Source organism: Pan paniscus, chromosome X, assembly GCF_029289425.2.
Source record: "Pan paniscus chromosome X, NHGRI_mPanPan1-v2.0_pri, whole genome shotgun sequence".
Lineage (NCBI taxonomy): Eukaryota > Metazoa > Chordata > Mammalia > Primates > Hominidae > Pan > Pan paniscus.
The window spans coordinates 154,686,053-154,704,657 of NC_073272.2; the positions used below are offsets into that span (position 1 = coordinate 154,686,053).

At 41.8% G+C, this 18,605-nt stretch overlaps 1 protein-coding gene across 2 annotated transcripts in view; it reads right to left on the reverse strand.

Annotated features, from left to right (window-relative positions):
• The window catches only part of GAB3 (GRB2 associated binding protein 3), an 82,169-nt gene that overhangs the window by 37,034 nt on the left and 26,530 nt on the right, over positions 1–18,605 (reverse strand). The window contains exons 2-4 of one of the 2 annotated variants that reach the window (XM_034949914.2): positions 10,089–10,392; positions 7,298–7,514; positions 6,320–6,792 (exon numbers count right to left, since the gene is read on the reverse strand). In XM_034949914.2, the coding sequence (XP_034805805.1) occupies positions 6,320–6,792; positions 7,298–7,514; positions 10,089–10,392 (994 nt within the window). Of the gene's footprint in view, positions 1–6,319; positions 6,793–7,297; positions 7,518–10,088; positions 10,393–18,605 lie in introns of both variants that reach the window. The other variant, XM_034949912.2, reaches the window with a different exon arrangement.

Sequence of the window (18,605 nt, forward strand, 5' to 3'; positions counted from 1 at the left end):
TACAAAAATCTGTAGCATTTCTATACATCAAACAATGAGCTAGCTGAAAAAGAAAGGAAGAAAGCAATCCCATTTACAATAGCTACAAAAAATTTCCCAGGGATAAATTTAATGAAAGAGGTGAAAGACCTGTACAATGAAAACTAAACTACAAAACACTGATAAAAAGAATTGAAGAGGACACAAACAAATGGAAAGAAGAATTAATATTCTTCTGGATCTGGCCGGGCACGGTGGCTCGCACCTGTAATCCTGGCACTTTGGGAGGCCGAGGCAGGCAGATCACCTTAGGTTGGGAGTTCGAGACCAGCCTGATCAATATGGTGAAACCCCATCTCTACTAATAATACAAAAATTAGCTGGGCGTGGTGGGGCATGCGTGTAATCCCAGCTACTCGGGAGGCTGAGGCAGGAGAATCGCTTGAACCTGGAAGGCAGAGGTTGCAGTGAGCCAAGATCACACCACTGCACTCCAGCCTGGGCGACAGTGCAAGACTCCATCTCAAAAAAAAAAAAATGCTCATGGATCAGAAGAATTAATATTGTTAAAATGAACATGCTATCCAAAGTTATCTACAGATTTAATGCACTCTCTATCAAAATATCAGTATATCAATTATGTTCTTCACAGAAATAGAAAAAACAATCTTAAAATGTATATGGAACCACAAAAGACCTTGAACATCCAAAGCAATACTGAGAAAAAAGAACAAATCTGGGCAGGACATAGTGGCTTATGCCTGTAATCCCAGTACTTTGGGAAGCTGAGATGGGAGGATCGCTTGAGGTCAGGAGGTTGAGATCAGCCTGGGCAACATAGCAAGACCCTGCCTCTAAAAAAAAAATTTTTTTTTCAAATTAGTCAAGTGTGGTGGCGTGAGCCTGTAGTCCCAGCAGCTTGGGGGACTGAGGTGGGAGGATTATTTAAGCCCAGAAGTTTGAGGCTGTAGTGATCTATGATCACACCACTGCACTGAAACCTGGGTGACAGAATGAGACCTTGTTTCCGAAAAAAAAAAAAAAAATTTAGAAAGAACAAAGCTGGAGGCATCAAACTACGTCAATTCAAAATATACAAAATTACAATAACCCAAACAGCATGATGATATTGGTATGAAAACAGACACATAGACCAATGGAACAGAATAGAGAACCCAGAAATAAATCCATATTTTATGACGTCAGCATAACATTTTTACCAAAACCAAAGACGTCATGATAAAAGAAAGTTACAGGACAATCTCCCTCATGAACACAGATTTTTTTTGAAGTTCTAAACAAAATATGAGCAAAACAAATCTAGTAATTTATAAAAAGGATAGGTATCATGATAAAGTTGGGTTTATTCCAGAAATGCCAAGGTTAGTTTAGCACTAAAAAAATTATCCAGTGAATTTCTTGACATTAACATGATAAAAATAATATGATTATAAAGTGCTTCAACCACAAAAAATGATAATTATATTAGGTAATGTTTGTTAATTGGCTTGATTTTAATCATTCCATGATATAGATGCATATCAAAACATCATACTGTATCCCATAAATGTATACAATTATTTGTCAATTAAAAATAAAAGAAATACATCTATTCATGACTTTAGAAAATAACAGTTAGCAAAGTAGAAAATATGTGAATGACTTTAATCTAATGAATGATATCTACAATATTCCACAGCAAACCACATTGTAACGGTGAAATATTAGAAGCTTTCTATCTGAGATCGGGAATGATACAAGGATCCGTATTGTCACCATGACTATTCAGTAACGTCCTGGGCTTCTTATCCCATGCAGTGACATAAGAAAAAGTAATGAAAAATACAAGGGTTGTTAAAGAAAAAACAAAGCTATTATTATTTGCAGGCAATATAATTATATGCAAAGAAAAGACAAAATAATCCATAGTTTTAAAAAGCTGGATATAAAATCAAAATCCAAAACTCAATTTAAGTTTTCATACAACAGCAAAAAACAGTTGACAATAACATAAAAAATAGCAAATACACGGAAATGTATTAATAAGAGATATGTAAAATTTCTACACTAAAAACTATAAAACATTATATACACAAATTAAATAAAATCTACGTTGTACTGGCATAAAAACAGATACATAAACCAAAAGAACAGAATAGAGAGGCCAGAAATACACCCACATGTACATGGTCAACTATGCTTTGACAAGAGTGCAAAGAATACACAATGGAGAAAGGAGAGTCTCTTCAATAAATTGTGTTGGGAAAACTGGATATCCACATGCAAAAGAATGAAGTTGGGCCCTTTTCTTATACCATATACAAAAAATTAACTTGAAATGGATTATAGACTTCAATCTAAAATCTAAAACCATTTAGCCCCTAGAAGAAAATATAGGGGGAAAGCTCATTGACATTGGTATTGATTGACAATGATATTTTGGATATGATTCCAAATGCACAGGCAAAAATAGCAAAAATAAACAAGCGGAGCTACATCAAACTAACAAGTGTCTGCTCAGCAAAGGAAACAATCAACAAAATGAAAAGGCAACCTAGAGAATGAGAGAAAATATTTGCAAATCATATAAAAGGGGTTAACAGTAAAAATATATAAGGAACTCACATAACTGAGTAGCAAAAAAACTAAATGACCCAATTTTAAAATGGGCAAAGATCCGAATAGACATTTCTCAAATGGCCAACAGGTATATGAAAAAATGCTCGACATCACTAACCATCATGGAAATGCAAATCAGAACCACACAAGGTATCGGCCCACACCTGTGAGGATGGCTAATATCAAAAAAGACAAGAAATACAAGTGTTGGAGAGCATGTAGAGAAGAGAACCCTTGTACACTGTTGGTGGGAATGTAAATTGGTATAGCCATTATGGAAAACAGTATGGAGGTTCCTCAGAAACTAAAAATATAACTACCTTATGATCCAGCAATCTCTCTTCTGGATACATATCCAAAAGAAATGAAATCAGTATGTCAAAGAGATACTTGCCCTCCTGTGTTTGTTGCAGCACTATTCACAATAGCCACAACATGTGATATGGTTTGGCCCTGTGTCCCCCACAAATCTCATGTTGAATTGTAATTCCCAATGTTGGAAGTAGGGCCTGGTGGGAGGTGATTGGATCATGGGGGTGGTTTCTAATGGTTTAGCACCATCCCCCTAGTGCTGTCTTGTGATAGAGCTCTCACAAGATCTGGTTGTTTAAAAGTGTGTAGCACCTCCCCCTTCACTCTCTTCCTCCTGCTCCAGCCATGTAAGACATGCTTCCTTCCTCTTTGTTTTCTTCCATGATTGTAAGTTTCCTGAGGCCTCCCTAGCCATGCTTCCTGTACAGCCTGTGGAACTGTGAGTGAGTCAATTAAATCTCTTTGCTTTATAAATTACCCAAATTACCCAGTCTCAGGCAGTTTTTTTTTTTTTTTTGAGACGAAGTCTTGCTCTGTCGCCCAGACTGGAGTGCAGTGGTGTGATCTCGGCTCACTGCAAACTCTGCCTCCCAGGTTCAAGCGATTCTCCTGCCTCAGCCTCCCGAGTAGCTGGGACCACAGGCACCTGCCACCACACTGGGTAATTTTTGTATTTTTAGTAGAGACAGGGTTCCACCATATTGGCCAGGCTGGTCTTGAACCTCTAACCTTGTGATCTGCCTGCCCCCGCCTCCCAAAGTGCTGGGATTACAGTCTGAGCCACCGCACCCAGCCTCAAATAGTTCTTTAGTCCATTCTCATACTGAGAATGGACTAATACAACATGTAGTCAATTTGTGTCCATCACTGGATGAATGGATAAAGGATATAATGGATATAAAAAATGTGGTATATATTCAGAATGGAATATTACTCAGCCTTAAAAAGGAATGGTATCCTGTCATTTGTGACAACATGGGTAAACCAGGATGAGATTATGTTCAGTGAAATGAGCTGGGCACAGAAAAAAAAATACTGCACGATTTCACTTATATGTGGAATCTAAAAAAGTCAAACTCATGGCAATAGTAAAATGGTGGTTGTCAGGGACTGGGGAATGCAGGTAAATAGAATATGTTGGTCAAAAGGTACAAACTTTCAGTGATAAGTGAACAAGTCTGGGGGATCCAATGTACAGCATGGGTGGCCATGGATGTGTTAATTAGTTTGATTGTAATAATCAGTACATAATGCATATGCATATCAAATCATCATGTTCTGATGCATATGCATTCACACCTTGAATATGTGCAATCTTTATTTGTCAATTAAATATTTTAAAATACAAAAATAAGACCTATAGAAATGGAAGCATATTTCCTATTCATGGATTGGAAAATTCAACATTGTAAAGATGTCAAATCTTCACAAACCGATCTACAGATCGGATGCAATCCTCCTCAAATCCCCAATATATTTATATATGTGTGTCTAGAACCTGACCAGCTGACTGTAAAATTGACCCTAGAATAGCCATTATATTCTCAAAGGCAGGAGGACTTGTCCTACTGGATATTAAGATAGAATGGTACAGTAATTAAGAGAGTGTGGTACTGGTGCAAGCTGGACAAGTAGGCTCCAAGGGATAGAAAGCAGAAAGGAAACTCAGACCCTCACATACATGGGCACTTCATCTATGGCAGAGGGGGCGCTGGAGAGCCATGGGGACAGGACGGCCTTGCAGGGTCATCGGATGGAGATCCAGATGGACAAAAACGAACCTTGGCCTCACTCTGCCACCAAGTACCAACACAGATTCCAGGCAAATCTCAGTGGGAAAGGCAGAACAATAAACTTTATGCATTCCCTCAGCTTTATCAGAGCCATTTTGCTTCTAGGCACCACTGTTGTTTGGTCTTTGTTTCATGGTCAAAACCTCTATTTTACTTAGTTTTAATCTTTGTTTGCCTTCATGTAAAAGAACACAACCTAATTGTTTTATGTTTGTGTTGAAATTTCAAATTATTTCAAGTTTTTGTTCTTCAATTTAAGACTTTTAATTCATTTTCATATGTTATTATTCTACTGGTTTTATTCATTTCACTTCCTAAAATCTGCTTAACCACTTTCATTTTTCCCTTTTTGTCAACTGTTCACACGTTAGCATATCCAGATCATTTGTGTAATCAGTATACATCTATTTCATAAGGACTGTCAAAAGGAAGCAACATACATAATGGTAACATCATTAGGGACATTAGGGAAGGTTTTTACTAGTGACTTAATTCTCAGTCAGAATGAGAGATTCGTACAATTTGAAAATAAATTTGCACTCCTTCCACTTTCCATAATTCCTTGAAAACATGGCCTAAATAAGTAGTGATGTGTGGGTGATTATATTTCAATGGAGAGAGAAAGAAAGAGAGAGAAGAAAGAAAAAAGGAGAAAGACACAGAGATAGACAACTAGTTTTTGTGTCTGTCTGTGTATCTGAGAGATACAGACTGATGTAAGAAAGAAGAGCAAAATGCTAAGGTTGGTTGGCTCATGGCAGAAAGATGAGGTGGCCCAGCAAAGCAGTAAAGAAGAGGTTACTGAAAAACCACAATGAATGGGCTTGAATTGGCTTTCACCAAACAGCTTCTGAAGGCCCGAGAGGCCCAGGTGGAAAGAAACAGGTGGAGGAAGATGGAACTGCAAGCAGAATTGCAAGATAACCTCGTGAGGATAAATGGCCTTATAGAAAAGGGCAAAAGAGGGCTGTGGGAGGGCCCTTTGTACAGCCACTTAGAATTTGGAAAGAACAAGTCTAGTGGGATGATGAATGAGGTTGATGGGATTGCTAAAAAATAGAAGGCGGCGATGGTCTGTGGTCTCAGGACTCTCTATGTATGTGAGAGAGAGGCAAAGAAGGGAATGGGACTGAGTTAAGACAAAAGACATCAACTTTTGTACCAACTGGGTCCCTGAGTGACTCCAAAAAACACTAGGAGCTCAGACTCAGGTGGGAAGCTTACCACATGGGCAAGGACTTGCATGGGCAAGCCCATCACAAGGGACCAGGGTTCCAACCTATTGCAGCATCTATGGGGACCTAAATGTCTCTCCTGGTGGTCAGGCTCAAAGGAGGGGTTGGGGGGATCCAGGAACAGAAGAGTGCTGCTTTCAGGGTATATGCTTCCACCAAGGATCCAGCCCCATTAGAAGATCAGGCCAGCCAGAGCAAGGGACAAGCACATATGTACACAAGTACACACTACTGATGTGGCTTTTTACCAAGCTGCACACATCAAGGTAATTCTAACCCAGCCCCATCGTTTTGGTCCATTGGCACGACCTCACATGGGCACAAAGAGTGAAGAGGAGCCAGGGTTTTCTTGGCGCCTGAATCTTAGGACCCAACACTTACCTTTCCAGGTTCTCATGTTGTCTAAACCAGAGAGGGAGATTCTTCTTGGAACCAGAGTGCATTCTGGCTTCTTGCTACCACTGTGTGTACTCCACTCCTCTTGGCGCCGTTCAGACAGATGGCTTGGCTTAGGGGGGCGGGGAGGTGGAGTGTTGGACATAATGTCTAGTTCTTTTGCTCCACAGGGTAAGGAACCTTGATTTTTATCTACCTGAATGGTGGAACTTAAGGAACTTTCCAGCAATGGTGAAGAAGACAAGTGGTCCCTGGGTGGCCCATTGATTTCTCTACTCCAGATCAGGGCAGCCTGAGGCCTCGAGGATGGCACCTCCTGAGCTCCACTGCCATGGCATGAGGGGTGGACCAAATGACTGGAGGGGAGCGGCTGCAGGCAGTCAACAAAAACATCATCAAATGAAGCCTGTTCCAATGAACGGTCTGAGTTTGACCAGCTATCACATCTGGTGGGTAGACTGGGGAAGAAAAGCATGTAAGTTGGACTAAAATGCAGCCATCCACCCACCACAAAACCAACGCTGGCCTCATTCCCAACTCCCCAGTACCACCTTGCTTGCTACTTGCATAGCCACATTCCCTCTACAACGCTCAGTTACACCAACCCCTTGGTGTGGCAAAAGAAAAATGTTTTGTTGATTTTTTCATCCTCTAAGCATCAGATACACATGAAAATGCAAGGCTAGAAGTGAAAACCACAATGCTGAAAAGCATGACTCATTCTGTTTAGTATACTACATGCTTCATCTTTCACAGTGGTTCACAGCAATCTGTTCCTGCCTTGACATTGGCAGGAAGAGAGGTGACAGCAGACACACCCACTAGAAAATGCTACCACTAAATGGACTAATTTGGTGAAGCACACTGAACACATCTCAGCTACGGACTGCAAGAGGAGGCAGTGTGACTCTAGAGAGCATGCTAGCAGGCCCAGCTCAGACAGAGTCCTGGGCATAAGCATACCTGGTATGGTGCAGTCTTCCAGTCTCGCAGTTGGACAAAACCAGATAATCTGGAAGGAAGAGAAGCTCTGACTCACTTCTGGTTTCCTCAGTGGCTACGGCATTAGTGTTTGGGTCATCTCTTGGCAAAGAGGAGCTGGCAGCATGGGCGGTAAGAAGGGAGCTGGCAGAGGATGGCTGCAGGGAGGAGGGCGTGTAAGAGAGGCTCTCCACGGAATCTGCTGGAGAAATCATTTCCCAGGTTAATGTTTAAGAATGGCTGTAACACGCACTCAAAATTTCTCCAACAGCATCAAAGAAGCCAAACAGAAGATGCAAATCACAGCTGGTGTTTGTACTGATGGAGAAGACCATTTCCCCAAGCTATAAACAATGTCTGGGAAAGAAGGCCAATGTTTCAAGAGCAAAGTGTTGAATCAATTAAGAGTAAAAAACCCAGCATTCTTGGCCTAAAAATCTGCAGTTAATCTACGCACAGCTTCTTTATGGCCCTCAGCAGCAGCCTTGCCTCATTGTTTTTTCACTCAACAAACAAACATATATATATATATGCATAACAAGTACATGCATATAGTTATATATGTACTTGTGCATATATGTATGTATACCTATACATGTTTATTATATAGGTATATGTCTATATAGAATACCTATTACATCTACCATGTGCCCAGAATGCCACTAACCCTCAATACAGCCAAGACAAAGATCCTGCCCTTATTGAAGTTTAGATTCTAGCAGAGAAGACAGACAAATAACACATAAATAAAGAATCCTGTTCATCACTGTTATAAGTAAAGGGAAGGAAAGAAACACAGTGCTGTGGTGGCTGGAAAAGTCCATTTCTTTTTCTCAAGGAGCATAACATTCTCCCCATCACCTGAGAACATGGTCCTTAAGATGAATTTGAATCAGGAATCAATGAGAACTCCAGATCAGAAACAGCCAATGAAAAGCCTGCTTTTATTTCCCTTTTGAACCAAGTTAATAGTCCAGGATTCCTGAGTCAGGATGACCCAGAACTGCCTAGGTTCAAGTCCAGGCTCTACTACATAGCCATTACTACATGGCCTGCCTTCTCCAAGTTTCCTTTTCTATAAAGTGGAGATAATAATCACACATAGGCCATAGAACTGCTGTGGGGATGAGACAAGTTAATATACAAAAGCATTTCAACAGAGCTCCTGGCCAGGGTACACACACAATGTGTTGACTACTATATGGTTGCTGGAGACAGAACCAAACACTCTGTGAAAAGTCACAAGAAAGCCCTTTGGGTGTAATTCTCAGATGAAGAGGACCCTGCTCTTATGTGGTTCTAAAAACTGAGGCGGGGGGCTACAGAGAATGGAAAGGGTCATAGGTGAGTTTTCTGGCTTCCTCCAACTTCATGCCGGGGCAGGCTCTCCAGTTTCGACCTGGTGCCTTACTCATTCCTGGTGCTCTTGGGTTATTGGGAAACATATTATATATGTATGTTTTAGGATAACTCCTGGATAAGGAAAGAAACAGAGGAGATATATAACACAGTATACGACGATATACCTAGTTAGGGCTGAAGGTGCACAACAGGGTGGTAAAGAGCCAGCAGCAAGGCTGGAGAAGTTAGTTGGTCAGGGAGGTTCTGCTTGATTTGCATAATGTCAGACTCTAGCCAGAACCTACTTAATGCTGCTTTTCCAATTAAGTTTTGTCCATTGTACCAAGGATAAAGAACTTGCCATCACTTCATTTCCTTTTATTTGAGTGCTCCCAATGCTCAGCAATATTATTGAATAGCCTCACTTAATATGCTTCCTTGGTTCATGAAACGAAAAGGAATGTGTTCTCAGGAAGCACACTCTTGTGCCTGTCCTGGAGGGAGATTCAACTCTGACTCTCCATTGCCACCTAGCGTTAGAGTGTGGATATTTCAGTGGCAGATGGTGGAAACCATGCAGTAACTCTTAAAATGTTGAAGCAACTATAGATTACAGGATTTAGGGGCAAAGTTTTGTCTACTAGACTGAGAGGCTAAAAGAAACCAGATTCAAAATCTCATATTTTGAGGAATAGGACATGTTGCAATAATGTCAGGGGCTCAACAACAAAATCCATGAAGGGAAGTGAATTGTAACCCTAGGTTACAATATACCTGGAAAATTACATAGGATGAGTTGTGTGTGTGTGTGTGTGTGTGTGTGTGTGTGCATGTGTGCATGTGGCAGAGAGAGAGAGAGAGACTCTGGGGTACTCTTCATGGGTCAATTGCTCCCACTGCCCAGAAATGGCCCAGAGCAAACTTACAACTAATTTCCTCTGCAGAGAACTTGAGACATTTGGAGGTATCAGGAAATCTTTCTTGCCTACGATAAGTAGCCAAGTTCTCTCTTTCTACCATTTAGTGATGAACAACCCAATAGGCACCAGAAATGCTGGAGTTCCACAATATTTTGAAGTATGGCAATATTTGATATTTCTAGAAGGTCATGAGTGTCAGCATCATGGGAAGACATCCTCATCCACATTTGACTTTCACTGTGGCTGAATGAGAGCAAAGACATGAAGGGGTTTTAAAGCCATTAAAGTAACCTGCAATGCTCAGTGTGCGCATGGACTCTGCCTTCCCACATTTGGACTGGGTAAAAGAGGGCAATTTCCAGTATTGTATTTGGTAGGAACAGTTCTGATATAAATTAGCCTGCCAAAACACCCTCAAGGAGGCAGGCTTGGCATCTTGAACTGTTTTTCTGCAGTAACCCTCCAGTCCTGGGATACCCCTTAGCACATGGGAGCCCCAACTCCGCTCTTACCTGCACCATCCTCCAGGTGGCCAAGGTTGCAGACCTGACTGATGCTGTGCACCCACACCTGCATTTCTTGCTCAGTTTTGGCCACCAGGTAGAATGTACGGGAAGTAGTCTTGACAATGAACACGAAATTATTCTGAAATTCCTTCCGAACAAAGCTGGGGCCCACATGCTTCCACACTGCACACTCGCTGAGGTCTATCACCCGGATGGGCTTGCTGGAGTGCTTGTTCCTGTAGTACTCCAAGACATCGGGGTTGCCGCTCATGCGGCCTCGCCGGAGGACAAACCAGCGCTTGCGCCAGGCCTGCAGAAAGGCAATTCAATAAGGAGTTACTGGACCAATTTCTCTTGTTTCTCAGGCTATGCCAAGAACCCATGTCATGACAAGGACAGCAGGAAGGAAACAAATCAGCCATTCTAATGATGAAACGCTTTGTATTACAGGACTAGTGCCCATCTTCAAGTCCGCTTTATTGGATGATTTTAAGGACGGGTCAGGATTGGAGAGTCTAGTAATGGGATTCACACCCACAGTTTGAAGGGCCAGAATTATACAATCATTGAAATTGATGCAGCAAAGGAATGTAGTACAAATTTAACATACGCTGAAGCTTTAAAAGAATCTTAGCAATAAAGAACTAGAAGGAAGCTTTCTTACTATTATCTATCTCAGTTCAAGAGCCAATATCATACATTAAAATCAGATGAAAATCACAAATGCTCACCACTGCCCCAGTATCTTCCAACATTGTTATTTAAGTTCTACACAACTGGCCAAGAAGGAAAATCATACACATTGGAGAGGAGGAGAGAGGATTGCCAGTGTCTGAAGGTGACAAATTGTCTTCCATAAAACCCCCAATGATGATTAAAACACTAATAGAATTCTCAGAGAATTAACTAGCTTGGCTAGTTACACTTCCTATGTAAGAGACCCTTGTCTAAGCGCTTTACTGTAACCCATTTAATCCCTAAAACTATACTATGGGAGGGGTAACTATTACTATCTCCATCTTATGTCTGATAAAATTGAGGTTCAGAGAGATTAAGTAATGTGCTCAAGGTCACATAGCTAAACAACTGTAGGAATGAATTTGAACTCAGGTTGGGATGGAAGGATCGGTAATGGATGTGAAGTTAAAAAATAAAGAGAGAGAGGAAGTGTAGCCAGCTCTCCAGAAACATCTGACTGTAAAGGGGGAAAGCTCTGGGGTCAAGGGATTTTTTAAAGATGGGAGACTCTTAAGCATTCACCCCCTAAGTCACAGTGTTTTTCAACCAGGGATGGTATAATTCCTCTTGGGAGCATCTGAAAATATGTGGGTTTTGCTTGTTATAAAGGCTGGAGATGGAGTGGGGGGTGGGGCATGGCAGGATTGGCCTAAAGCTATCAGTGCCCCTGTTTTGAAACACTGTAAAAACAAAAAGGAATTTTCCTTAATGGAATAGGAATCTTGGAAAGAGCCAAGCCTGGAAGTCAGATGAACAGGTAAAGCTCAGTCCATGCTCAGAAAAGAAAAGAGAATGATATTCCACAGAAACCAGTGCCAAGATATGACAGGTCTCTTTTTGTGCCCTGAGAACAACTGAGAATGACCTAGGGCTCCTTGGCTTCCCACTCACCATTGACTTAGAATTTTTGATGTAGACAGTACCATCTTGGCTCAGTACAAAGAAAGGGTGCAGGTCTCTGGCCTGGGGAAAGAGGTATTTACAATTGACCAAAGCCCTAGGGAGCCCCCTGGATCTGTAAACCTCCCTGCCCTCTCATGGAGCCAGGGGGAAGGAAATGTTTGAGTTCCTTGTCTTACATTTAGGTGCCCTTTGTTCATCGAAGGGCCAGATAGGCCAGCCTGCATGGATAGCGTATCCTTACTTTCTGCGGTAGGGAACTACGGCATTAGCCCCAGTTGGGAATTGAGCACAGAGAAGGATGACGGCTGACCGCAGGGAGATTTATAGCTCTGTGGTTTTTCTCTCCCATGCGGTAGCATGTGTGACAGCAGGAAGTGTGGGGTTCTGCCAGGAGGTACAGCGACCCCTGGGAGAGGAAGTCTTTTGTATCTCTAGCTTCATTTATGTGTGATACTTTTTAAGCCCACCAGCTTTGACCAAGAGGCCAGGGAAAAAGGAAAAGACACTATTTGGAGTATTCTCAGCTCCCTCCCTGCTCAGAGAACATGAATCTGAGATGGCAGAGAATCCAAAGAAGCACTGACCTCCAATTATGCCTTAGAATAAAAAGCCCTTCCAGGACTGAGGCAAGGGGCAGCAAGCAGAAGGAAGGCAGTCACTCCATGTCAGGTTGGGGCAGGTGAACCCTGGTTTGCTCCTGCCTTTACAGACAGTATAAAGCTTTGAGAAGAGGTCTGGCCATGAGTCAAACAAGGAGACAATCTCAGGAGACAAACAACGTGGTGTGATTAAGTCCATGTTTTTAAGACAGGAAAAATAACAGCATGTTTGTATGCTCGTGGGGGTGACCCAAGAGGGAGAGAAAAATTGATTCAATAAATTCCTGTTGCAAAAACGTGGCACTGGATGGGAGTAGAGCCACTAAACATAAGAGAAGGAGCTCAAGTCTTGCTGTGGGGTTTGAAAGTGGGAAACCTGGGCTTCTGGCATCAACTGAGGCAAACAGGAACATAAGGCCTAGTCCAGGGAAGGGGCTCAGGGGATGAGAGAATGCCATTTGTGCCTGCTGAGGAAAGCTTTCATGGGGAGGGAGCATGGGGTGCTCCAAACTTTCCAAAAGCCACTTTGGTGGGGGAAATGTAAAGAGGAACTTTGTTGCACTTCCCAAAAATGATTCTAAAAGAGGAAGTCAAACTAAGCACAGAAACAAGTTTCACATTAACCGCTCTTAGTGTTATGGAGACAATAGATTTCTTATCTTTTAATAACAATATTGGAAGAGAAGTAACACCAAGAGTTTATTTGAGTGCCTACTCTGCACTGTGCATCCTGCTAGACAATGAAGCTAGAAAAGGGGATTAGAGCTGGTCCCTAAAAGACCTCACTCTCTAGCTGGGATAGGGAGAAGGGTAGAATTATGATATGGGTAGATTTCAACTCAGCGTAGTGAGCGGTCTAGCAGAAGAATGAACCAGGAGTGGTGGGAGTGCAATGGGAAGAGTGACATGAAGAAGTTTGGGCTTTATCCATTCATTCAACAATTACCTGTTGATAGCCCACTAATATGCTGGACACTGTGCAGATACTGGGGAAGATGAAGTGAGCAAGCCACATGCCCTGCCACTCACAGTCTCATGGGCAACAAGGGAGTGAGCAGATGGATAAACAGACGATTGCAATCAGTGAGATAAGTGCTACGATAAGGCAAAACCAAGATGCTATGGGAACAAACAAAAGACACATCTCTCTCAGATCAGTTGTCTGGGGAGGCTTCCAGGAAGAAGTGGTGACTAAGCTAAGGCTAAAGTGGGGCAGGAGGAAGCAGCGTGCACAAAGGCATTAAGGTGGAAAGGCTCAAAACTTTGCGTAAGTAGTTCAGCAGGGCTGGAAGGCAGGCATGAGGGTGGAAAGGAAAAAGAACAGTCACACAGTAACTTAAATAGGACGTAGCATAGTCTTGATGCTGAATCATGCAAAATCGCCAGTGTGTCATCCCTTAGGTTTTTAAATCTCTACATAAGAGTTGTGATTATGCAAAAACAGAAATGAGGTGTTCTTGGAGCTCTTTGCTAAGTAGGTAAAACCAGAGGCCACATATAGTTCTGTTCCGCCAGGCTTACAGGCTTCTGGAAAATGGAAGACATGTGACAAAGCCCCTGAAAGCAGTCAGTCTGCCAGCACTAAAGTGAAGCTTTTTACAGTGAAACAATGCCACAAGGAATGACGAGGGCCATGTCAAAAGGACTTAGGGGCTAACCTGAAGAGGCTACCACTGGCCATATATGAAAGAATTTTTGCTTTCATAAATAGTCATATGCTGCATGACATAATAGTAACAATGAACCAAATATACAATGGTGGTCCTATAAGATTTTTTTTCAATCCTCCGAGACATCTGAATCCCAAAAGATTTAATACCATATTTTTATTGTACCTTTTCTATGTTTAGATACACAAATACCTACCATTGTGTTACAATTGCCTACAGTATTCAATATAGTACCATACTGTACAGGTTTGTAGCCCAGAAGCAACAGGCTATAACATATAGCCTAGGTGTGTAGTAAGCTAGGTTTGTGTAAGTACACCCTGTGATGTTTGCAAAGTGACTAAATCACCTAATGACACATTTCTCAGAACATATGCCCGTCATTGAATGATGCATGATTGTGTAATAATTATAGTAGCTTGAAATCCATCAAATACACTTAAATCCATGAGTTCATTGTGATATTAGAAAAAGAATTTGTCGTCAGGAGATCGAGACCATCCTGGCTAACACAGTGAAACCCCGTCTCTAATAAAAATACAAAAAATTAGCCGGGCGAGGTAGCGGGCGCCTGTAGTCCCAGCTACTCGGGAGGCTGAGGCAGGAGAATGGCGTGAACCCCGGGGGGCGGAGCCTGCAGTGAGCCGAGATCGCGCCACTGCACTCCAGCCTGGGCGACAGGGAGACTCCGTCTCAAAAAAAAAAAAAAAAAAAGAAAAAGAATTTGTCATCTTCAGAGGATGTAAGGGAACTACTTCATTTCCTTGAAAACTACTTAAGTAAAAGGGAAGAATCAAGCATTATCCAACCTTTCCTCTACGTGAACTGTCCCACTTGGGTAGATGAAGGGAATGTCTCTTTATGAATGTATTCTGATCAGTAATGGAAAAACAAATGACAGAATTAGAATATCCCCATTTGCTAGCCCCAGTGAATTAACAGGTATAGCCATTAAGCATCAACAGCTGCTAACTTGGGAAAAGAAACAATCAGACATTTTGTGCCTTTGATAGCCTGATATGAGGGTGCAATCAGCAGAAGCCAGCCTGTGGAAAACTCTACAGGTCAAAAGCCCAGGTTCTTCAATGGATAGGTTATAAGAAAAAGAAAAGCACAGGAAAGGAAGCAATCAATAAAATGAAAAGGCAACCTATATACTGGGAAAAAATGTTTGCAAACTACATTAAGGGGTTAATATTCAAAATTTACAAAGAACTCTTACAAGTCAATTGCGGAAAAAGAAACAAAAAATGGGTGAAGGATCTGAACAGACATTTCTCCAATGAAGACATAAAAATGTCTAGCAGGTATCTTAGTCCATTTTCTTTTGCCATAACAGAATATCTGAGATTGGATAATTTATAACAATATTAGTTTATTTTGCTCATGGTTCTGGAGACTGGGAAGTCCAAAGGCATAGCACCAGCATCTGCTCAGCATCTGGTGAGGATCTGCTTGCTGTGTCACCCCATAGCAGAAGGCAGAAGGGCAAGCGAGTGCACGCAAGAGCAAGAGAGAGCTGAACTTACTTTTAGAACAAACCCACTCTCTTGATAACAAACCCACTCCCTTGACACTGACATAAACCCATTCATGAGGGCTGACTTCATGACCTAACCATCTCTTAAAGGTCCCACCTCCCAACACTGTTGCATTAGGGATTAAGTTTCCAACACATGAACTTTGGAGGACACATTCAAGTATAGCAACAGGTATATGAAAAGATGCTCGATATCACTAATCACCAAGGAAATGCAAATGAAAACCACAATGAGATATCACTTCATATTCATCAGAATGGCAATTATCAAAAAGACAAGCGATAACAAGTGTTGGTGAGGGTGTGGAGAAAAGGAAACCCTAGTATACTGTTGGTGGGAATGTAGATTCATACAACCCTTATGGAAAACACTATGGAGGTTCCTAAGGAAGTTGAAATTAGACCTACCACATGACCCAGCAGACCCTGACCCAGCAGACCCTCTTCTGAGTATAGACCCAAAGGAAGTGAAATCACCCTCTCATAAAGATATCTGCACTCCCATGATCAGTGCAGCATTAATTTACAATGGCCAAGATATGGAAACAACCTAGGTGTCTGTTGACAGATAAGTGGATAAAGATATTGTGGCATGTGCATCGCATCACACTATGAAATACTATTCATCCTTAAAAAGGAAGGAGATCCTGCCATTTGCAAAAAGATAGATGGATCTAGAGGACATTATGTTAAGTGAAACAGGCCAGACACAGAAAGACAAATACTGAATGATCTGTTTTGTATGTGGGGGGAAAAGGTCAAATGTACTGTGGTATATTTATAAATATAAAAAAAAAACTGGTTACCAGGGACAAGATGGGAGGAAATGGGAGGAAGTAGGTCAAAGGATACAAAGTAGCAAATATGTAAGAGGAGCAAGTCTAGAGATCCAATGTACAGCATGAGGACTGCAGCTAAAGATCCAACCGGCAGCTAATGCAATTGTATTGCCTTAGGGATTTCTGTGAAATAAGTAGATTTTTGCTGCTATTGACACACACAAAGTAAATATGTGAGATTGTATGTTAATTTCCTTCACTATAGTAACCATTTACTATCCATTGGTATCCTATAAGGTCATGTTGTAAACTCCAAATTATATACAATAAAATTTACTTTTAAAAAGAAAAGAAAAATAAAGGGACAGAGGAGATATCTATGGATTAAATGATACTTAAAAGACACATCAAAATGTTTAAGTGTGCCTAGCAGATACTCATTTGAGTGATAAAAACATTAAAAATGCAAAGAAGATATTTCTATACATGTCAGGATGGTAGTTATTTATGGGGAGAAGAAGGAGGTTATGATCGAGAAGGACACATGGAGGGACTTCTGTTGTGGGTGGCAAAGTTCTATTTGTCAATACATTTGTTTTATGTGGTTTGCAATATTTGTGTTTTCTTTTCTTTCTTTTTTTTTGACAGAGTTTTTTGCTCTTGTCGCCCAGGCTGGAGGGCAGTGGCGTGATCTTGGCTCACTGCAACCTCCACCTCCCAGTTTCAAGCGATTCTCCTGCCTCAGCCTCCCAAGTAGCTGGGATTACAGGCATGCGCCACCATGCCCGGCTAATTTTTTGTGTCTTTAGTAGAAATGGGGTTTCGCCATGTTGGTCAGGCTGGTCTCGAACTCCTGACCTCAGGTGACCTGCCTGCCTCAGCCTCCCAAAGTGCTGGGATTACAGGCGTGAACCACCGTGCCCGGCCTTGTGTTTTCTTTTATGACAAAAAAAAAATCTTAAAACAATTCCTCTGTACAGGGCATATTTGTGGATTCATTCAATCAATATTTACCGAGTGTCCACTATGTGCCAGACACTGTGCATGTAAAGAAAAAGGGTGCTATGTTTATCACGGAGTTCGTAAGCTCACAGGATGAGGAAGGAAAGCAGAGGTTTATGCTCAATGTCCAGCATCAACTGCCAGATGTGAGGAGAGGGAGTCAGAGTATAAATAAGAGATAAGTAGAGGGGTCTGAACCTAAGAAGTTCAGAGATGGGTCAGGAAGTAAAGAGTACAAAAGATGATGGTGAGCACTTCAGAATAGAAGGTGTGGGGATGTTAGGACCTGAGGGCTGCCCTCTCTTCTTACTGAGATGTTTGCATTTTATGGAAACATAAAATTGCAGGCTTGCTGGCTTCAAGTAGCTGCACTGGACTTCACCTTCTCCCCTCAGGCCTTCTCTGCTGGGTAGGTCATGAGCAGCTTGGGAAGCCAAGATGGAAAAGGGTGAGGTCAAGAGTTCAGGATAGACTGTGAAGATGAGCCTGGGTCAAGAGGATATAGAAAGCGGAATCACTATGCAAACAAGTATCCATAACAGTAACTTAGAGAAATGGAGTACAAAAATGGGCAGGGGGAGGCACTGAATTGAACGTCAGGAGACCTGAATTTGAATTCTGATTCTACTTTCTGTGTGACTTTGAGCACACAGTACTTGAGTAACTCAACTTCTGCAAACCTCAGTCCTGTCATCTGTAAATGTAAATAGTAAACCCTGGCCTGTCACCCTTATGGTATGATTGTAGTGAACCAATGAGAAACAATGGCAAAACATTATCAATGTAAAAGTAACTTATAAAACGACAATGTGGGCTGGGTGCGGTGGCTCACGCCTGTTATCCCAGCAGTTTGGGAGACCGAGACGGGTGGATCACTTGAAGTCTGGAATTCGAGACCAGGCTGACCAACATGGTGAAACCCCGTCTCTACTAAAAATACAAAATTAGCCAGGTGTGATGGCACGCACCTGTAATCCCAACTACTCAGGAGGCTGAGGCAGAATTGCTTGAACCCAGTATGTGGAGGTTGCAGTTAGCCGAGATTGGGCCACTGCACTCCAGCCTGGGCAACAGAGTGAGACTTCATCTTAAATAAATAAATAAATAAATAAATAAATAAATAAATAAATAAAAATAAATAAAATGACAATGTGACTGTTGGCCCCCAGGGCTCATGGCATCACTTGCCTTGGGGAAACTGCTTCTCCCCTTCTGGAGCCCATGTCTCCATACTATACAATGATGAGCTCTGAGGGCTTTTCCAGCTCTGACCATCAAAAGATCCACTTCCC